The 22,757-nt window shown below is 42.6% G+C and overlaps 1 protein-coding gene across 1 annotated transcript in view; it reads left to right on the top strand.

Annotated features, from left to right (window-relative positions):
- The window catches only part of LOC147450874 (putative protein phosphatase 2C 55), a 50,777-nt gene extending 36,811 nt beyond the window's left edge, over positions 1–13,966 (top strand). Inside the window, exons 2-4 of the mRNA XM_086519870.1 lie at positions 12,134–12,455; positions 12,541–12,687; positions 13,136–13,966. Of these exons, the coding sequence (XP_086375996.1) occupies positions 12,134–12,455; positions 12,541–12,687; positions 13,136–13,420 (754 nt within the window). The 3' untranslated portion in view covers positions 13,421–13,966. The remainder of the gene's footprint in view (positions 1–12,133; positions 12,456–12,540; positions 12,688–13,135) is intronic.
- The last annotated feature ends 8,791 nt before the right edge of the window (positions 13,967–22,757 follow it).

Here is a 22,757-nt window from a genome sequence, read left to right on the forward strand (position 1 = left end):
GAGAGAGAGAGAGAGAGAGAGAGAGAGAGAGAGAGAGAGAGAGAGAGAGAGAGAGAGAGAGAGAGAGAGAGAGAGAGAGAGAGAACACAACCCAAAACCTTGGAATAGGAAAGAGGAGGCGATCAGCCCCCCATTGACTACCAGAACAAGAAGACCCGTACAATGATCAAATGATGGAAATGGGTACCCCCTTGGCGCCATAAATAGGTGCCCAAGGGGAGGTAGGGCAATGCTTGGAAAAATCCCCCACGACCCAACAAGAAATAAATGAAATATGAGGGCGCCTGGACAAGGTGGGCGACCGGCCTAGAAGTGGGCGGCCAGACAATGCAGCCTATATGCATATGCAAAGGGTGGCCAACTCGGAGGCACACTAGCTGTACATGTATGCCCTAGACCTGTGAAGCAACAGAGTGGTGTAAATCTAACAAAGTTCCCGGCCGTTCCGGCTATGTACCCCCCTCGGAACGTCGTTCCGCCGTTCCACGCCCATGGGGTGGCGTTCCCTGGTAACTATGGAGCTGGGTAATCGAGACCTTAAGCGAGGTTGAGAAGCTGATTGGTGGGCCAGTGGGTGGCGAGTTGCAGCGCGAGGGGCACACTGAGCAGGTAATGGCCACTTGAAGGGTGATGGTGCGGATAGGTGAGGGCAGCGCGTTGATGAGCAGGTGGGCCAAGGCAAGGATCTGTAGCAAGCTAGTGGGCTTGAGGGCATGTAATGAAGACGAGCAAGGCAAGCTTGTGGTGACGACCATGTGTAGGGGACCTCAAGGCACCTCAGGGTGATGATGGCAGCCGGTTGTAATCGGGTGTACAGAGCAGCGGTAAAGGCATTGACAGTTGGTGCCGATGATGAGGCCCTTCAGATGAGGCGGTGTCCTATGGTAGGCAAGCTTTGAGCTTTGATGTGACGTGTGATAATTTGTTGTTGTGGATAGAGTCGAGCGGGGCAATTTAGATAATATTAAGCTTTCTTATGGCTTTGGATGGTCAATTGTATAAAATGGTTAAGGATGAATGGTAATGTTTACATATAACATTATTTACATTTTCATTTCATGTTTCGTTGTTTCTTTTTGGGACTCAAACTCCGTTTCTTCCATTTCTTGACGGTTTCTATTTCTCCATTTCTGAAACTCCTGGCAACTATGTCTTTGGGAATGGTTCATGGTCAATCAGGAAAGGAAATCTTGTGATTCTCAGAGGCCAGAAGCATGGAACACTTTATTCTATGTTTACATCGTGTGTGAAAGAGGATTAGCCGAGCTGGCGTTTACTGAGTTGTGGCATTGCCGGCTAGGCCATATGAGCCAAAAGGGAATGAAAACCTTACCACCTTTTGGTTACTTGCCTGTTCTATGTGTGAGCATTGCATCTATAGGAAACAAACTAGGAACACCTCATTGCCTTGAATAGGAAGTGTTTGCAGCTACTCGAACTTGTTCATAGCAACGTTTGCGGTCCTATGCTGACCAAGTCTCTAGGGGGAGCTAGCCATTTTGTGAATTTAGTAGACAAAGGTGTGGGTTTATTCTTTGCGTCATAAAGATCAAGTCTTCTCTACTTTCCAAATTTTCTTAGCATTGGTAGAGAATTAATCTGGCAAGAAGATCAAAAGCTTGAGGATTGATAATGGTGGAAGGTATGTCTCCAGGGTGTTAGAGAATTTTTGTAGCAAGAGAGGTATTAAGAGGTAGCTTATTGCATGTCACATACCTAATCAGAATGGAGTTGCAGAAAGAATAAATCGAACGATTCAGGTGCAAGTCACAACAATGCCTTTTGTGGCGAATTGACTCAAGGTTTTTGGACAGAGGTAGTACTGACAATTGTACATATTATTAACATGTCACGTAGTTCGCCATTGAATTAGTAGATTTCGTAGGAGTTGTAGTCTAGAAAGAAGATCATTTGTGTGTCTTTGGATGTGAGGCATATTTGCCCAAAGAGCATTGGCAAAAGCTAGATCCAAAGTCACACAAGTGTATTTTTCTTGGTTATGGTGCAGATGGAGAGATTGGAAATCGTCTCTAGCACACGGAATCTTGTTAAGTTCTTCATAGTTCACACGTAATCTTGAACGAATCGAAGATGCACAAGAACACACGTATCAAAGAGTTGAATACAGAAAAGCCGCATTCAAGGACATTGCCTTAGAATATGTGGAAACTCAAAAGACGAGTGATGCACCTTCCACTAGCAGCGTTCCGATTGACAAGGCCGAGAGCAGTGGTCAGACGTGGAAACGATTTAGTAGATCCTCGCATCCACCTAAGCAATTTCAGCCAAGGCGGGGCCATGCGATGTTGATTGACTGCGGTGAGCCATCTTGTTACAAGGAAGCTATGAAAATTGATAAGGGTCAAGTGGGAGTAGACCATGCAATTAGAGTCGATTGTCAACTGAGACATGGGACTTGGTTGAATTGCTAGAAGGCAAGCAAGCCTTGCTTCGGCGCTTTAAATACGCGGGAGTGGTGTCACGATTGTGACTATGTTACATTATTACGTCTTATCCTAGTTGCAGATACGAGAACTGACATGCCAAGGACAACCCCTATGCTTGGATGGTCACGACTCTTCGCTCTAGAGACATGCCTCTTTTCGCCAAAAGCCACACTCCTTCGACGACTGGTCACACCCCTTCAACCAATGGTTGCAGCTCTTTGTCCAAGGGACGTGTCTTCACGTCTAAAGTCCCCAAGGGACGTGTCTTTACGTCTAAAGTCACGTCTCTTCACCATGAGACGTTTCTTTTCAATTGTGACTCTTCGTCTCCTATATAAGGAGCCGATTGTACTCAGTTTTCAATCAATCCAGCATTCATTCAATCAATCAAACATCAATGTTCTCGTCTCTCGAGTCTCAGTTTGATCTTAAGTATGAAGTTTTAATCTTAGTTATAGGATTAGCACCACTAATTCTCACAGTGGTATCAGAGCAATTTTTTTTCCCCCAGGACTTGAAGGTTGTGAGTCACTTGCCGTCACCGCTACGCTCCCCCTTCTCGGGATTGTATGGAAGTTGCCAAGAGATAGTAAAAGCAACCAATTCGCAATCATTGATGCGAGCCTCTACTAGTCCCAACCTGCCTTACCGTTTTGAATATGCAATGGAGAATCAGCCTTGTCATCAAGAATCGGCTCACTGGTCATGGGTGCACACGTTCTATTCCCCTCTATAATTTTCTCATGCTCCACAAGTTGTGTACTTAGTATATGAGCATGACATACAATTTATGATGCGAAGCCTTTCTCTGACAGACTCCGCTTGCGTGGGTGAACCCTTCAAGAAGCAGCCTCTTGACGTACGTGCACCCCTTCAACACAAGGGTTGTGTCCCTCAATCGTATCTACTACATGCTGCTCTTCACAAGTGGGCACCCTTTCAACAAAGGGTTACACCGTTATACATGTGTTGCCCCAGGTCGTGTTGCCTCTTCGAAGACTCTTATACACGTTGGAATAAACTTACTTGTGGGTTTTAAAAAAAGGAGATTGTTGGCTGTGCTTTAATTGCCCAGCATAAGCAGCCTTTTGAAAATTTGCCATATCATCACTTGATTCCATGTCACCATAAATTATAGGTTGATGTTACAATTTAATGCCACATTAGCAAAAACAATTTGCCACCTCAGCATATGCTCTGCTTACAATAATTAAAACAGCCAGTGTACAAGAAATCTGCAACCACAGCGTAAAGAAAATAACGGGCCAGCAGCCCATGGACTTGGTTGACAGCCTGATTAAGAACACCACTTGTGCCCGAATTTAACATAGCAGCGCATACACAATAGTTTGATCTGACAAGTTTAGATTTCCGCATGGAGTTTCAACTTTCAACTGGGTGATGTTCTGGATGGTATCTTTCTTCCTTGCAAAAATTCTCGGTTGGTAGTGATTATGCCTTGCCTCCCAAACTGATTTCCAATGGTGTCTACATTGGCAATCTTGTTCAACGAGGTCCCCGAAAAGCATGGTGCTCCTAACGTTCGTGATGCAATTTTTCAACAACCAGAGAGTCTTTATCGACAACCATTTGGTGATGTCGATAAGCTTCAAGTCTCTCCCAAAGACGTTAGTTACCCATGCTTCTCTGAGACAACTAGACATAAAGTATTTTTATGTGAGTAGCAAAAGTCTCAGCACGAATATTCTTGGAAATGTTACATTTCTAAGCAACCAAGTTCTTATTGGAATCATCAACAACAAAAGCAGCAACATGAAGCTTCCAAAGGATCTCATATAAAAAGGAAATCAGCCATATCAAGATGGGCTTACTTAGTGGCACATTTACCCGACCCTAGTAAAGTATCAGACGTGAATGCCGCGACGCAATACAAGTTTCCCTTGGCAAGCCATGCCCTACATTTAAGTCTTTCTTGTCTGATGGTGGTAAAGTTAAAAATTTATCGATCCTTTCCTTGTGCAAGAGGATTCTTCAGAGGTCTAAGAGGCAACAACTGAAACCGGCCCATGGTGGGGCGGTAGGCTTTGGCTTTCACCCGAAATTCTTTACTTTAGACACACACACAGAGCACTTTGCTTAGAGAACATGCGACGGGAATTAACACTTGAACACACACACGGCCGGAAGCTAGAATGCTCCGAGTAGACGCCAACAACCTGTAGGCCCCAAAATTGGCGCCCCTTTCGGTATCTCTTTATTCTTTGAGAGGGTAAATTACAAAGTAGAGTCCTTGGAATCCTTTACCTGTATCACACTAGATACTACCTGATTTGGCCAAACTTCGGCAACACAAGAACCCCAAAACTTGCGCGAAATCAATTCCCCTGCTGGATCTCACTTGCACTGGCGTAAACCCTCTGATTGTTCAAAAACAGTAAATTCAGCACGCTGTATTTACTGGTTTTTGACCTGTTTTCAGCCCCAAACAGTCGCCTAACTGTCCTTTGCTAGTGGGGCACGATTCCCAATGGTTCTGGCGTCCGTATGGCTGAAAAACAGTCAAAATACAGCGCATAACCAGCACTGAAATTGCACCTGTACGGTGAGGTTATGACCCTCACCGGTGCCTGCTTTGGAGTAGTAGTTAGCTACCCCTGTTCCTGCTCAAGGAGGCTCTTGCCTCAGCACAAAAGCATGAAACCACACAGTTGTACATCAGTCAAATGAAGAGCCCTCTTGTGGGGCATCACATAACTGCACGTAGGGAAGAGAGAGAGCAGTGTATAGTGTGCAGGGCATCACTCCTTGCACCACACTGTACATGAGAGGGAAAGAAAGCACTCCATAGCTCTTAACCTGTGAGACAGGTTCTCAATGAAGTATCCCCCCAGCATAAATCGAGTGCCCCCTCTTTTGCCCTTGACTTGTAATGCATCTGTGAACAAATACATGCAAAAGGGGAAGATTTTCATGGCTGCCAAAACTTGCGTATTGCTGAAACGCAGTAAAACAACCCTGTAAACACGCATCTGAAGCCTTCCAATGCTGAAAATGAGCTCCTAGGACCTAGGTAAAGTCATGGGAAGCTCAAAAATGGAGAGAAATGGCTGAAAATCATAGTTAACAGCCTCCAAAACTGCTTCAAATAGTCAGTTACGAGTTCTCTTCTCCCATCGTAAATTTCTCCGCATTGGGCTTACTGCTTAAAAATCTCTCAACTGGTGCATCAATTGACTTTGCAGCAGAGTAATAAAATGTTCCCCTGGTCATACCGAAGGTAATGACGCGAACACATTTCACGGCCCAAAATAGCAGTTCCCTAAATTTTAGGAAATGATTCTGTTGGGCTCCCACTGGTCATCTGACCATCTATCCTCATTGGAACCGCATCCAAAAGTGCAATGTGGCCCAATTGTCGGATACTTTCTGTTTGTGATCCCACCTTGACATAGTACCTTCATTGAGTTCACTTCCTACCAACTTGCTAAGTGCGACGAGGTAACCTACATGATCTTGCTCTGAGCCTAGACATCCTCTTACTATACGAATTCCAGTGCCGACCAGCTTTCTGTCTGCGGGTGAAACTACCGTTCACATTGGCCATACAATGTCCGACCATTTGCAACTTCAAAAAGAGGGTCTCAAAAATTAAACAAAAATCATTGGAAAGAAACCAACAACTAAGGTTAGCAGTTGCCACGTCCTCGTGACATACCCCTCTCTTGAAATCGCAAACGTCCTCGATTGCATACCATAAATACACGCCATTGATGATCTTGTGTTGTTAGCACTCTTTTATCATCGCATGTATCCGCAAGAAAGGTCGTAACACATAGATACAAATGACTTATTCAGACCTTCATACTTTTGTCATTTCAATCTTTTACATTGAATTCATATGTACATATGATGTGCTAGCTCTATCATAACCCCTCCTTTGCAGACATTGGGTTGGGGCATACGTAGGCTGTAACCCAAAGGCCTTAAGGTAAAGCTGCAATACATTTGGTGACTTTGACAGTTCACGCTCTTCCAACCACTTTGCATCCATAGGTGGATAGTTCTTGAACTTCACCACATAGCATCTTGCAACCTGTCCCTTAACTTTACGTGTGCAAAAGGCTCTTGCCTCTGCAAACGAGCATAATTCCACAACCTGTGACATACCACCCACGACCAAGCAAGCTCAAATTTCAAGATGATTTACCAATGCGTCATAGAATCCAAGCAATCGCCTCAGAGAATTGGCAAGTAGCGTGTCACCTGGCAGACCCACGTCACTCCCGCAAGAGATCTAGTGGCCAATCTACCACCGTGAGACCTCTCCCTATCTCATCTTGGCTCATACTTGCAAATCCTAAAAAACGCAGCAGAAAATCAGTCCTAATTTGACCACTTTTTAGCAGGGGTTACACGCGGAATTTCCTGTCTGTCCTGTGAAGAGGAACCCTCTTCCATAATGCCCTTCCCTTTGTCGGCCATAGTGTAATCCCGCGTTCTTGTACTCTGTGTCTTTACCCAAAACAACCGAGGCTCACTTCTTGAGGAAAAAGTGATTGATGTCTCGGCAACGGAACCATGAAACCGGCCCGTGGGGCGGTAGGCGTTGGCTTTCACCCGAAATTCTTTACTTTAGACACACACACAGAGCACTTTGCAAAGAGAACCTGCGACGGGAATTAACACTTGAATACACACACGGCTCGGAAGCTAGAATGCTCCGAGCAGACGCCGACAACTTGTAGGCTCCAAAATTGGCACCCCTTTCGGTATTTCTTTATACTTTGAGAAGGTAAAGTTACAAAGTAGAGTCCTGGGAATCCTTTGTTTATATCCAACTAGATACCACTTGATTTGGCCAAATTTCGGCAGCATAACAGCCCCAAAACTTGCGCGAAACCAATTCCCCTGCTGGAACTCACTTCCGCTGGCATAACCCTCTGATTCCTGCCCAAAAACAGTAAATTCAGCATGCTGTATTTACTGGTTTTTGCCATGTTTTCAGCCCCAAACAGTCCCCTAACTGTCTTCTGCCACTGGGCACTATTCCCTATGGTTCTGGCATCCGTATGGCTGAAAAACAGTCAATTTACAGCGCATAAACAGTGCTGAAATTGCACCTGTACGGTGAGGTTATGACCCTCACCGGTGCCTGCTTTGGAATAGTAGTTAGCTACCCCTGTTCTTGCTCAACGAGGCTCTTGCCTTAGCACAGCTGTACATCAGTCAAATGAAGAGCCCTCTTGTGGGGCATCACATAACTGCACGTAGGGGGGAGAGAGAGAGCAGTCACTCCTAGCACCACACTGTACATGAGAGGGAAATAAAGCACTCTATAGCTCTTAACCTGTGACAGGTTCTCAATGAAGCATCCCCCCAGTATAAATCGAGCGCCCCCTCTGCTGCCTTTGACTTGTAATGCATCTGTGAACAAATAGATGCAAAAGGGGAAGATTTCCATGGCTACCAAAACCTGCGTATCGTTGAAAACGTAGCAAAACAACCTTGTAAACACGCATCTGATGCCTTCCAATGCTGAAAATGAGCTCCTAGGACCTAGGTAAAGTCGTGGGAAGCTCAAAAATGGAGAGAAATGGCTGAAAGTCATAGTTAATAGCCTCCAAAACTGCTCCAAAAAGTCAGTCACGAGTTCTCTTCTCCCAGACTTGGTAAATTGACCAAAAAGTGCAACTTGGTACTCACACATGCAATTCCCCGCCTTGGGCTTCCTGCTTAAAAATCTCTCAACTGGTGCATCAGTTGACTTTGTAGCAGAGTAATAAAATGTTCCCCTGGTCATACCGAAGGTAATGACGCGAACACATTTCACGGCCCAAAACAGCAGTTCCCTAAATTTTAGGAAATGATTCCGTTGGGCTCCCACTGGTCATCTGACCATCTATCCTCATTGGAACCGCATCCAAAAGTGCAATGTGGCCCAACTGTCGGATACTTTCTGTTGGTGATCCCACCTTGACATAGTACCTTTATTGAGTTCACTTCCTCGTATCCACCAACTTGCTAAGTGTGATGGGGTAACCTACATGGTCTTGCTCTGAGCCTAGACATCCTCTTACTATATGAATTCCAGTGCCGACCAACTTTCTGTCTGCGGGTGAAACTACCGTTCACATTGGCCATACAATGTCCGACCATTTGCAACTTCAAAAAGAGGGTCTCAAAAATTAAACAAAAATCATTGGAAAGAAACCAACAACTAAGGTTAGCAGTTGCCACGTCCTCGTGACAACTCCTCCCTCAACCTCCTCCTCCTCAATTGGAAGCCTTATTACCCATTGAAACAATTGAAGATTCAGAAGATTGTGGTTCTTGTGTGACAACCAACAAGCACATAACCTCTTCTTTGGCCGTGTTTCAAGCAAAAAAATGCGCCTCGTCACCGTTCTTGCAAAATAAAGTCTTTGTCTCTGAACATATACCAAATGCTTTGGTGAATGATAATTTTTCATACTTGAAGATTCCAATCCTTATCTTCAACGGTGCAAAGAGATGCAGACTCTTGGAGCACGAGGGATTCTGCACCAACTGAGTGAAGACATTCACAACAGCAACTAACTGTGTCCTGAACGCATCCTCTTCAAAGTGCCTAGTCATGAACCCTTGAACCTGTTCTCGCTGTGCATTCACACGAACAAAAGGCTTAGACAGTGGCGGTTGTGAACTCTCGCCAACTTCATGCTGTAAAGGAATAGCATGTCTACCCTGGGAAGAGGAACCCTCTTCTCTAGCTTCGTCTATCATGTTAGCCATAGTGTAATTCCAAGTTCTTGTGCTTTGTGTCTTCGCCGCAAACCAACCCAGGCTCACTTCTTAAGGAAAAAGTGATCTTGTCCCAGCGACGGAACCATAAAACCGGCCCGTAGGGCGGTAGACCTTAGCTTTCACCCGATTCTTTAACACTTGACTTTACGACACAAAGCAATGACTAAAAGGAACCTGTAACTCAGACTGGAATTACACATCAAAACAACAGCACGGCCAGGAAGCTAGAATGCTCCTAAGCAGACAGGGACACCTGTAGGCCCCAAAGGTTGGCGCCCCTTTCGGTATTTCTTTATTCTTTAACAGAGGGAAATTTCCTACAAGCTGTCCCGCATAATCCAGGCTGAATTCCATCTGTTCTGGCCCGATTTCGGCAATATAACTGTACTAGGACGCTTCATAGTCAGTATCCCCACGCAATAGATGACTTTCCCGACGCATACGGACACTTTGCAAAACCTGGCGAGAATCTGCAGCACGCTGAATTCTCTTTTTGCTGCCCCGAAAATGCGCCAGATCACCTCTACAATGGTCCCTTCTGTAATAGAAGTGTTTGTCGTTCTTTAAATGTTAAATGTACAATGTTCACTTCTATCATAGATGGAAATGACAAGAGTATGAAGGTCTCATTAAGTCATTTGTATCTATGTCTTATTATCTTTCTTGCGGATACATGCGATAATAAAAGAGTGCTAACAACACAAGATCATCAATGGCATGTATTTATGGTCTACAATCGAGGACGTTTGCGATCTCAAGAGGGGGGTATGTCACGAGGACGTGGCAATTGCTAACCTTAGTTGTTGGTTTCTTTCCAATGACTTCCGTTTAATTTTTTGAGACCCTCTTTTTGAAGTTGCAAATGGCCGGACATTGTATGACTAGTGTGAAACAATAGTTTCACCCGTATACGTGAAGCTGGTCGGCACTGGAATTTCAGTAGTAAAAGGGTGTCTAAGCTTAGTTCAAAGTCATCGAGGTCCCCTCGCCGCACTTAATAAGTTGGTGGATACTAGGAAACTAACTCAATGGAGGCCAAGGTGGGGTCACCAAGAGAAAATCACTCGAGAACTAGGCTACATTGCATTCTTGGAGGTGGTCCCTATGGTGAAAGATGGTCAGATGACCAGTGAGAGTCCAATGGAAGCATCTCCTAAAATTTAGGAAACTGCTATTTTGGCCATGAAATCTGTTCGCGTCATTAGCTCCGGAATGACAAGAAGAACATTTCATTACTCTGCCGCTAAGTCAATTGAGCAACCGGTTGAGATATTTTTAGACCGGAAGGTACCAAAGCTACTGTGTGCTTGCCTACCCTCTATGTACAGTGAAGTGCAAGAATTGAAGCCTTCACAACATTCACTGCTCTCTCTCCCCCCTCTGTGCAGTTATGTGATGCTCCGCAAGAGGGCTTTTCATTTGACCTATGTACAATTCATGCGTGATTGCCGAGGCAAGAACCTCTTGCATAGGTAGTGGATTAGCTAGTTGCTAATCCCCCGGAGATATGGGTGAATTCGGAGAGATTTTCCCCGAGAAATCTCGTCGGATTCAAAGGGCAAGTAGCCCTACAGGTGCGGGAGCTCGAGGACTTGCTATGGATGCGACCGGCTCGCGAAATGGAGCCCAAAACAGGGAAATACATCCTGCTGTGTATTTTTGCAGGTTTAGGGTTTCGGCCCTAAATGGTCCCTAATATCCCCAGGAGGTTCGGGGACGCGAGGGGACCGCTGCACGGATGATCTGGCGCATTTTCAGGGCAGAAAACAGAGAATTCAGCGTGTTGCAGATTCTCGCCAGATTTTGCAAAGTGTTCGTATGGGTTGGGAAAGTCACTTTTTGCGTGGGGATATTGTCTGTGAAGCGTCCTAGTACACTCATGTTGCTGAAATCGGGCCCGAATAGGTCATTTTCAGCTCGGATTATGCGGGGCAGCTCGTAGGAAATCAAGGTTTTATTCCCTCTTTTAATACAATAAAGAAAAGAAATACCGAAAGAGGCGCAGTCTTTGGGGTCAACAGGTGTCGGCGTCTGCTTGGTAAAGCTCTAGCTTCCAAGCCATGTGTGTTTGAAGTATCAATTCCCGTTACAAGTTTTTATTTGCAAGTTTCTCTGTCCTAAAGTCTAAAGTAAAGTTTCGGGTGAAAGCCTACGTCTGCTGCCATACGGGCCGGTTTCATGCCCAACTTGTGGGGCATTACCATATGTGCAAAGGGGAGAGAGAGATGCACGAGAGAAAATCATCGTGCTACATCAGACAAAGGAGAAGGCAAGCTTTCCATTAAAGCTGTGAACCTACACCCACTACTCACACACACTGTAGAGGCACAATGAGGTCAAAATCAGCCTCCACTCTCATGTGGGCGTCTGGCTTTATATCAGTCAGATAAACAACACTGAACATGGTGGTTTTTGCTACATCGCCCGAGGTGGACAGAGCTTTGGGAAGATTTGTGCAGACTTTATCTCTATCCAGATAGCTTTACTTCACTGCCTGGTTAAAGTATCTTCATCTCTAGATGTTTCCTGCACTTTGTTATGGGATTTTTCCCGTGATCTCATAGAGAGAGAGAGAGAGAGAGAGAGAGAGAGAGAGAGAGAGAGAGAGAGAGAGAGAGAGAAGAAGAAGAAGAAGAAGAAGAAGAAGAGAATATATATATATATATATATATATATATATATATATATAGAGAGAGAGAGAGAGAGAGAGAGAGAGAGAGAGAGAGAGAGAGAGAGAGCTTCGTCCCTGTGCTATGTCGTTGTCCATGTGTATATTCTCACCATCTCCAGGATTTTGGCCACATGCACAACCACCCTAACACCCCACCCCCCCCCCCCCCCCCCCCCCCCCCCAAACCCCCTCTCTCTCTCGTTTTGTTACCAACTTTACGGTCCTTTGCTTAATTGCTAGACCTCACAATCTGACCTTTGTGTTTTTGCAGTAGTTTGAGCAGTTCAGGGTTGCGGCTTTTGTCAGCTGCTTGCTGTCTGCCCCATCCAGAAAAGCAGGACACAGGAGGGGAGGATGCTTACTTTATTTGCCCGGATAAGCAAGTAATTGGAGTTGCAGATGGTGTTGGAGGCTGGGCTGACATGGGTATCGATGCAGGTCAATATGCCCGCCAGCTGATGAATGAGTCTTTGATTGCTGCACAGCAGGAGCCTGCAGGCTGTATTGATACAGTTCGGGTAATGGAAATAGCTCATTCTAAGACAACTTGCAGAGGATCCTCCACGGCGTGCATTCTTGCTTTATCAAACTATGTAAGTCTGTTTTGCGCATGTGTTAACATAAAGGCATACCTATATTAGTGGAGGAGATGAATCAAATATGTTACAATATGTACAGTGCTTGCAAGCAGCAAATCTGGGGGACAGCGGCTTTTTAGTTGTCAGGAATGGTAGATTGGTATTCAAGTCTCCACCACAGCAACACAATTTTAATGTCCCATTCCAGCTGGAAAATGGTGGAGGTGATCCTCCAGATGCTGCCCAGGTGAATTTCAATTTTAGAGCTAGTATTTTTAAATTTTTATGTATGGCTTGATTGGATGATCTATTCTTTTGTGTGTTTCCACGGTAGTAATTTTCTGCCAACTTCTTTGCCTCATATTGGGCTAAATTATACTTTCATTAGCCATTCTTAGAAGATAGTTCAAAGCCTTAAGTGACTGTTAGCAAAGTAGCATACAACTTTAATCAGCTTATGGGCAATATCTCTACTCTCTCTCCAAGTCTTGTATATGAACAAAGAGGGTTTTCACCAGTATCCACCATATCTGGCGTGTAATTGCGACAGTGGTCGCTTTGCAGGTAAAGTAAACGCATCATTACGCATCATTCAAGGCTGACTCATCTTTTTTGATAACAAGTTTTGTGACATTTTGACAGCAGAAGAAATGCAAATGTTTTAAGCATCTATTTTTACACTTTTTTTACTGCAGGTTTTTACTGTAGAGGTTGCAGTGGGAGATGTTGTTGTTGCTGGTACAGATGGGCTTTTCGACAACTTGTACGAGAATGATATAGTAAGCCTTGTTGTACAGGCCACACGAGCCGGGTCGAGCCCAGACGTTACTGCAAAGAAAGTTGCTGCTTTGGCCAGAGAGCGAGCACAGGATTGTAACAGGCAAACACCCTTTTCTGTAGCCGCACAAGATGCAGGCTTTCGGTTTTACGGGGGAAAGATGGATGATATAACGGTCATTGTCTCGTATGTTGTGAAGTGAGAGCAATTGCCTTTTGGTTTTCATCTCTGAGTTTGGCATATGCGCAAGATTTGGACAAAGCAATTGATGGGAATGACCTTGCCAGCGACCAAACTTCTAACAGATGTTCTTATCTGTAACACGGAAGAGTTGATTTCTGTTCACTGAAGGTTGAAATTCAAGCAGCATTTGTGTGTTCGGCTGTGTGTATGTTTCCAGATCGAGAATAGATATGCGCTGGTTCAGGCTACCACCCATTTTCTGGAAGCATTGCATGAAGCTTTATATATGCCTTTCTTCCAAGAAAGAGGCTCTATTGGGCATATCCTTGTTGTATATAAATAATTAATTGCAGTTGTTTTGTTCAACTTGTCTTTAATAATTCCAATTGAACGTTATTTAAAAAATGTAGCTGTATAGCTTTTGTGGTTTGTACAGTCCTAGGATTAAGACGAACTGGTCATCAAGTCTCTATAAACAAGGGGCATTTCCAAGGACAGCTGAGTTAATAATGTAAAAGCCAACCTTCTTGTGTTTCTCAAGTATTGTCACATCATGTTAAGGGGATCTCAGTCCTTTCTTATTGCCTTAAGAATGTTGCCATGTTTGAGTGTTTGGAAAATGTAGAAAGGCCCCTGGCCCCCGCATGCGGTCGGAATTGCCTTGGAGTCTCTCAAACTGCCCCCTTAGTGTGTGGATCGGCTCCAGTCAAATGTCACCGACAGTCTCCGCAGATGGGTCGAGCCTTGAAGATGCGGAAGCAGTGAGCTGGCCACATGAAACAAAGTGTTAGGCTGCATATGAGCTTCTCACACCATGATCTCTGCTCCACTCTTGAGGGACTGACTCGCTGGCTGGCTGGAGTGTAGGCCGGCCCTCTTGTATCACAATTATCCTGCCGAATGAAGCTATCTCGAAGCAAAGTGCTGGGCCATTGAGTGTGGATGAAGCTGCAACACCCCAAGTGTACTGGTTACTGTAGAAAGTGCATGCATCAGCCAAAGAATCTGAAGCCAAATGTGTTGTGCCATGGGGCATGTGAGTGGATGAAAGCTGCAACACCCCAAGTGTACTGGTTACTGTAGAAAGTGCATGCATCAGCCGAAGAATCCGAAGCCAAATGTGTTGTGCGATGGGGCAGTCCCACAGACTGTCATAGGTTAAGTGGGTGGTCACAGATGGCACATATTACCGAGAGGCCGTTGTGCACCAACCAACTCCCGATTTTAGTAGTCTGATGGGCAACTTGCCAGTGGTACATGGTAACTCGCCCTTGTCTCACAAGTGCTCCGCTCCCAAAATTCTACCAAGAACTCAGATGGGAGACCCTCCTCATACCAGTGAGTCGTTGCACTAGGACGAGGCTCTCTCCTCATTGTCAGTATGTGTCTACCCAGCCGAGCTATGTATTGGAAGAAAGGGGTCCACGGGTGGTCGGTTGGAGTAAAGGGGTCCCGCCAAAACCCCTTCCGAGGGTCCCAATGTACTCGCAGCAAGGGACGACTCTCCCAAGCCCACAGTTGACATTGCCTTGACTCTAGGTTTGAAGGGTGTGGCTCTATGACACAAGTCCTCCCCTTGATTCCCACAACTCTAATTCGCTAAAGCGACACTCAGCCACCTCTGGTGCCTCGTCAGTGACGCTATGGAGGCGGCCCTCCCTCTGAACCTCCAAGAAACTACAGGAACTCGTGAGTGAGCAAGCCTTGAATGAGATGAGGACCTCCAGTCATGTGAAGGTCCCTATCCAGCAGGGAGCCTTTGGCTCCAAAGGGGTGTGCCACTATAGGTATAGCCTCTACAATATCCAGACACATGCTTTGCGTCCCCCTCAAGTCATGCAAATAAATGTCTGGAAGCTCCTCAAAAAGTGATCTAAATTGCAGCTAGAAAGGTGCAGGTTGGACCCTCTACCATGAGAGACATGAGGTTTGTCACCAACTATGCGGCATAGGTGTGTGTTGACCATAGGGTTCCAAACGAGTGGTTGCCTCAACCACTCCTCAATGCATGTGGGTTGGTGCTGATCGAGGCCACCCCGTAGCTGCTCCCAAGTCGAAGCAGGCTCGTAGCAAAGGGATCCTCCTTGTGAGAAAATCCAAGGGGTGGAGGGGCTCCAAGGGCTGCCCGTTTGTGGGACTTGTGCCCAAATCCTATGAAGCAACAACTCCTTCCAGGGTCCCTCCCCTGGAAGAAGTCCTCTAACCACAAGCTTCCCAAGGAGGGCTCTACTTTGTCATGTTGGGTGGATGATCCCTAACCCTCCCTGAGAGTCTCCCTGAGAGCAAGGTAAGGTGATGACATACCAGAACACTTTGGCTCGAGCCCACAATGCTCGCCCATAAGAAAATTCCTCATCAGCCGCTCCAGTTGGCTGATACAAGACCTTGGGAAAATCCAGCAAGACGTGATGTACTACAGAGTGGCCAACAACACCTCGTTGGCCACCACAACCATGCCAGCAAGAAAAAGCCATGCTGAGCTTCAATGTAGCAGCTTCCTCCTGATAGAAAGGAGGAGAAGAGCACTCTACTGCTTTGGTGTGATAGATCCAAACCAACCTGACAACTCAAATAGCGTACTGGAATCCACTTAAAGCCCTCTCCAGGCGACCAATCAAGCATGGGAGCACTACCAACCCAGAAAGACACTATCTTTTGTGAGTTGATCAATGTTCTCGATGCATAGTAGAGCACCTTGATTATGGAACTTTCATTGTAAAAATTGCTTTTGAATTTCTAAAAAGAATGTTTTCTTTGCGAGTTGATCAATGTTCTCGATGCATAGAAGAGCACCTTGATTACGGAACTTCCATTGTAAAACTTGCTTTTGAATTTCTAAAAGGAATGTTGTTGGAAAGAAAATCTAAGATAATTTTCCATTATTTGGGTTTTTTTAACCTTAAAAAGGTGTCTTTCATTGAGCAAAAATGTGTTTTTGAATCTTTTCACAACCTTCTTTTCCCTCCTATTCCCACCTCTCTCCTCATTCCACCGCCTTCTTCTCCCTTCTCTTCCTCCTGTCCTCTTCACCTTCATCTTTTGTGTGTCATCTTCCTCGAGCAATTGGATCCACCTGGTCTAAACATCCTAGCGTATCTATTGAAACCATTATCATCTATGCCACATTAAATGAGCACAAATAGTGGATCCCAATATCCATAGCCAAGGGGTAGCTGGATTATGATGCAGCAAAGCAGGAGAATAAAAAACTTCTCAAAAAACCTATTCTTTTCATATTGGAAAAGAAATAATGAAAATTTTGGAGCCAAGAAGACTCCAAAGGAAGTTTGAAGCATGTTTACATGCAGAAGGAGCTTCATCTACATCCTTGAAACTCCAATCTTTCTTTGTTTAGAGATAAATGTAAGTGATTCATATGGAAACTATTATTTCCACTTTGCTTTGGGTAGTTTTTGGTACTTTGCTCTTATAATTGTTTTATTTTTTTTGCTTGTTTTATGCCACTATGCTTCTTACACATCTCTATCCCTAAAGTATATAGGAATGGATATCAGTGGAGTTTGCCATGGACATTTTGGGTGTCTAGCATGGCTCCATTGGGGAGGAGCTTTACAGTGCAATGTTTTATCTTGTTGGTTTTCATTCTTAAAGCTTTTCTATGGTTGGATAGAAAAAGGTGTGTCAATGTCATGCCTTTACTATTGTATGGTTTTTTGTATGTCAAAAAAAAGAAAGTGCTATCATACGAGAGTTCTGTCATGCCCTTGCTTCATAACACTATAAATAGCGTAAGCAAGATTCTAAAAATTATCCATCCACACTTACAATGGGCAATACATATAGAAATATAGATATGGATACATGCTCTTCTTCCTCACTTCCTATGAGCAAGAACAAGGAGAAGAAGAAAAAGAGAAAAGGGGATGAGCAAAAGACCATAGAGGAGGAGAAGGTAGAGGGACATACTTTGAGCCAGTTTTCATCATCTCAAAATGTTTGATTTTACAAGGGGTTTATAACTATACAAGATGGTTTTCAAAATGGGATCATAAATTCTTAAGAAAATGTTACGTGCTCTTTACAAATGTTCCATCTTATATCTATTTGAGTTGCTTTGCAACGTGCTTGTAAAGTTTCTAAAAAAGAAGCCTAAGAATTGCTATAATGAGTGCCTCTGCTCTCCTAACCTCCTTGAAGCATCACTCTTTGAAAAACTCTTCTCTTCTCTGAAAGACACCGAAGTGGAACCTTGGCATCAATCCTTTTCTTAAGTGATAGTTTTTTAGGTGTAGACTTTTCTTGCCTTGAGCTCTCTCCTTGGTTTGCTTTTGATTCATCATATAGCTTCTCTTTTTTCACCTCCTCTTTAAGAACCTTCCTAGTAGTTACTTGGTCCTTCACATTAATGACTTTCCCTCCTTGTATCATCAACCATAGTATATAATTTAGATGAATATTTGTCTTTCATACTCGAATATTGAAAATGGTGGACATTATCCAAGTTTATATCAAGGTAAATATTTTTAAGCGAAAGGTGTCCTTGATGCACAAAACTAGAGTATCCTTAAAATTATTCAAGAAAGGTACTAAAACTAACAAGAATTGTTAAAAAACAACAAAAACATCATGATTTTGACCTTGCCGACGTGTCCGGAAGGCCCAAAAACCCTAGGATTGACTCCTAAATCGCCTCTTTTGGACACCCGGAGAGGGAAGCACATCAAAAAAGCCTCCAAAAAAAGAGCTATCCTCCCTCTGTGAATTGAGTGTAAGCGGAGGCCCCTCCACTTACACTTGAGTCGTGCAGGGAGGATAGCTCTTTTTTCGGAGGTTTTTTTGACGTTTTTTCCTCTCCGGGTGTCCAATAGAGGCGATTTAGGAGTCGATTTTAGGGTTTGTGGGCCTTCTAAACACATTGACAAAGTCAAAATCATCATATTTTGAGTCATACAATCTTTTTTTTTGTGCTTGTTATTGTATCCTCCTTGCGTGAAAATTTACTAGTTGTAGGTTAGTTTGACTACTCAATCTTTGTGCAAGAAAGACATGTATTACAAGTGCATAAAAAAGAGTGTGTGTCTTCCTTGCACGAAAATTCAGTAGTCAGAGGTTAGTTCAAGTTTTCATTTTTTGCACGAAGTGGACACATGTCGTAGAAATTGATCAAAAGAAGATAATGAAAGTAATATAAATTTATACTGAGCCAAATAATAACAATTGAAGTAGTTAGGAGCCAATGTCAAGAAAGTGCTACAATTCAAGCTTATGATAGAGTATGTAGAATTATATTCAGTATTTAGGATACGATGTACTAAAAAACGTAGAAGAAATAAATTGAAGTAGAGCAAATGCTAAAAAAAAGTATGAAGCAAAATGAGTAGAAAATGTGGTTTGAGTGCACTCTTCTATTTATATAGTAGTGCACAAATATCTAAACAAGATTGGATTTTGCACAAAGTACGAGAAAAAAAATAACCGTTGCATGGATTTGACCGTTGTATACAGATTTCAAGGCTCATAAAGACATGTTATATATACCCTAAAATTCCTCTAAACCTCATTTTTAAAAATCTTCTCAACATTGTCTAAATTTTTGAGCGTGACCTTCAATTCAAAATGATGCTTAGAGGAATAAAGGTACACTTTTCTCCTCAAGTATTTTTTAAATAAACAAAATTCATTTTTTCTATTGAACTTGTGTTCTCCCTACGCGAATTCACTGTACTCGAATGAGGTCTACTATAATCGCATAGGGAAGACACTTTTGGAGTATAAGATTTTCTTTTGAGTTTTTTCAACATGCGTTCTTCTTGTTCAAAAACTTTGTATACGGGTGGCTCTCCATGCATTGTATTTTCCTATAGGAAGGACGATGTATTTTTCAATTAATCTATTAGTAGCAATGTGTATCTTTCATTGAATTTGTGTCCTCCCATGTGAAAACTCCCGTCCAAAACTACTAAAATCACATAGGGAGGATACTTCTTGGAGTATAATCTATTGATCAAGCCTTTTCAAGATGTGTCCTCCTTACACGAAAACTATGTATATGGGTGGCTCTCCATACATTGTATTTTTGCGTAGGGAGGACATGTGTATTAAATATAGAATCTCTTAATTGGACACCTTCCGAATGTATTGAGTTGTGGAATATGGGTGTGATGTAAATGGTTGAGTGGTCTTAATGCATAAATTTCATTTCTTTTTTCTTTTTACAGAAACGGCTTCTAGTAGGAAGAGTTTGGAAGGTATGGAGATTGAAGAGTTTTCCAGAGATAAGTAATGATAGGTGATGGACCTACTATGCCAAGTCCAACAATTATCAAATTTTCTTATGTGAAAGAAATATTTAATGTTCCTTTTCGACTGAAGGGATTTCTTGAAGACTGAATTCAATAATGAAATTTTAGACTTTCAACTGGTCTTTACTGTCCTTACAAAGGAGCACAAGGTTTGAAATTTGTATACTTATATGATATTTTCAAAGCAGAAACCTTAACAAACATCACATTGGACAAGAAGTTGGCATTACTCCAAGATGAATGAAAGAAGATTCATAACTTGGAGTGAACAAAATACTACTTCTTTTGAAAAACAAGAAGCCATTAGAGTTTTTGGAATTGTTCTAGGATTTATGGGTTCAAGAAGTGCATAATATGGCACTATGGCTAGTTTTGTCTTTGCCTCTTCTAGTGACATAAGCAAGTTGTTTCAAAGTTACAAGAAGCAAGAGTACTTGAAGTGGAGGGATTTTTTTTGAAAAGCATCATGTTGGATCAAGCAGTCACAATTGATTTTTGTATTATTCACCATTTGCTTCCTTGCCTCTCTCTAGTGGAAAGCTATTGTAAAAACCTTTCATTTGCAGATGACCTACTATATGCATCTTTCCTTTTTTATATACTCCTTTATATATCTATAGTAGTATCAAAATTTTCTACTTAGTTTTTGGCTTCTTGTGATCTTGTTATGTGCCACATTTGTCTGTAAAACCACCGGAATACTTCAAGCAAGCTATTAGCTCTTTGAGCTTCTCCACCATGTCTAGTGTGTTTCAAAAACTTGGTTCTTGCTTGGTAGTTAGACTTCTCTATACCTTGAGTTGACTAGATTGACAAGCTTCCATATTTCTTTATAGACCAAAGAGTGTGATTGTAGATAATGTACTGCATCAAAAAGAGAATTCCTTTATCCACTTATGCAATCATTGAACCAAGGAGTGTAATATGCTACACAAAAAAAAGAATTCCTTTAGCCAGTTATGCAAGGGTTGAAGAAAATTAGAAGAATCATGATTCATGATTATTACCTAGTTTTCCATGGAATCCTAAGAAGGTCCTAACCTTCACCCCACTAATAGAAGCTCTCCTAGGAACATTATTTCCACCAGATGGCCTCTTTAATTAATGGGGTGAAGGCTAGATATTTCACCCCACTAATAGAAGCTTTCTTAGGAACATTATTTCCACAAGATGACCTCTTGGGGTCTAACTCAATCACCACATTCCCGCCATGAAGTCTAATACATTTTATGCAGTTTATTTGGCTAATAAAGGTTGTAGTTTCTATACAAACCCTATGTAAAGGTACACAATCTTCTCAATGATTCTACACAATGCATGCAATGTGCACATGTGGAAATTTGAAAGGGGAACATTTAAACTATCTTGAAAGTTTGGATCTTTAGAGTTTCTGTTTGGGGCTTTGTTCCAATTAGCAGGATTTAGCTCCTTTGCTGCACCCATACAGTTAGATAAAAGGGATTTTGGCATTGGCACCCTTTGATGCATTGTACATACACTTGAGTGTCTTTAGGTCTCCTCCATGTGCCATTTCACTTTGTATCTTTTAAAACCCTCAACATCTAACTCCTCCCTAGCATGTTGGACTTTGATTATTTGCAGGTATACTAGTGTGGTGGAGCACCCAATTTAACACATTTAAAACCTCACTATCACCCTTAAAAGCACTCAACCATCAAATGCTCTTCTCTGACTGCACACTTAGACTTTTAGGGTTTCTTTTTTCCCTTTGTGGTATCAAGAGCTCTATTCCTGAGGGCCATTGATACCCTCTCAAGTTTTCTATCCTTCACAATTTCACTTTCATTTAATTTGATCACAAGAATGCTTGCCCATTCACCTCAAGACGTTAAAGATCAAATAATTTTATCATTTTCCTTTGTAGAGTTCTCAAGTCAAAGGACGGATTTTTGAAAGAGTTTCTTTCTTACTGCTATATTTAGCAATAATTGTAGGTTCTTTACCTTCTTCTTGCTTTCTTGAAGTTGATAATCAACACTGTTGTTGCAAATTGTTCTCCATCTTAAGAATGTCTCTTTTTGCTACAAGGTTAAATTCACACCTAATGGATCTAAGCTTATGCGTAGGTTTTGGGAGTTTTGGCAAGACATAAGGAACCAATGAAAGCCTAATAACAAGGTTAAGTTTAATCTTATTCTTTTTCCTTCAAGATTCACCTTGGTATGGATGTTTAGTAGATCTTTGCAAGGTGTCATTATCCAAAAAATCTCACAAATGTCATAAGGTTGGTATACATTCTTAGTGACCTGTTTCAATGTCACAATATCAAGGATGAGATCACCATTCAAGCTCAATTCAATTCGAGTCAAAGATATGCCGCCTCATGTTTAGCTAGACTACATAATATTTTGTCAAAGCTTCATCTCACTCCAAGGGGACAATCAAAAAGTTGGAATTGTAAAGATTTATAGACAAATTTATCAACACTATAGACCTGAAGATGGACTAGAATGACCGATTAACAACAAATAGAAACAACAATGGAGTTGCAAACAATGGACTCATAGGTTTAAGTGCATCTAGGCCTATCCCATAGCAAACTAACAGAGTAACCTTCTCTGGCTGATAATGCATCATGGCATATGGTGTGGTCCCAAAGCTCTTAGGATTGGAGTTAGTGATGGAAAATGTAGGTGCAGACTCTACATTAAGGATACCTCTCATCTCTTTCTTAGCTGTCAGGATTTGTAGGAAATCCTTGGCCAAAGTGCAAATGTGCGGGATTCTATGAGCATTAAATCTATTGAAGCTAAGGATCTTTTATTGGGAAATTGCGAGGGTCTTTTGTAATGCTTTTTCCTTCAACAATTCAATACTTCTACTTTCAGTAAAAAAAAAAACCTTTGGGATGCGTAGCATGACACTATTCATAAGCCTTAAACACCATGAAAGAGGAGTTTGCACTCAATAGCATCACAACATTCACATATGGCTTGTTGAAATAGTGATATTTTTCTTGCCTGTTTCTAGTATTACTGACATTGAATGTGCCTGTTTATGAAAATTTAGACCACCGTCTTTCAAGACGAAGTAATGATGATGTTAAAAAAGGACAACTCCCTCGAAAATTGG

This window comes from Adiantum capillus-veneris, chromosome 9, assembly GCF_014529385.1.
Source record: "Adiantum capillus-veneris isolate H3 chromosome 9, ASM1452938v2, whole genome shotgun sequence".
NCBI lineage: Eukaryota > Viridiplantae > Streptophyta > Polypodiopsida > Polypodiales > Pteridaceae > Adiantum > Adiantum capillus-veneris.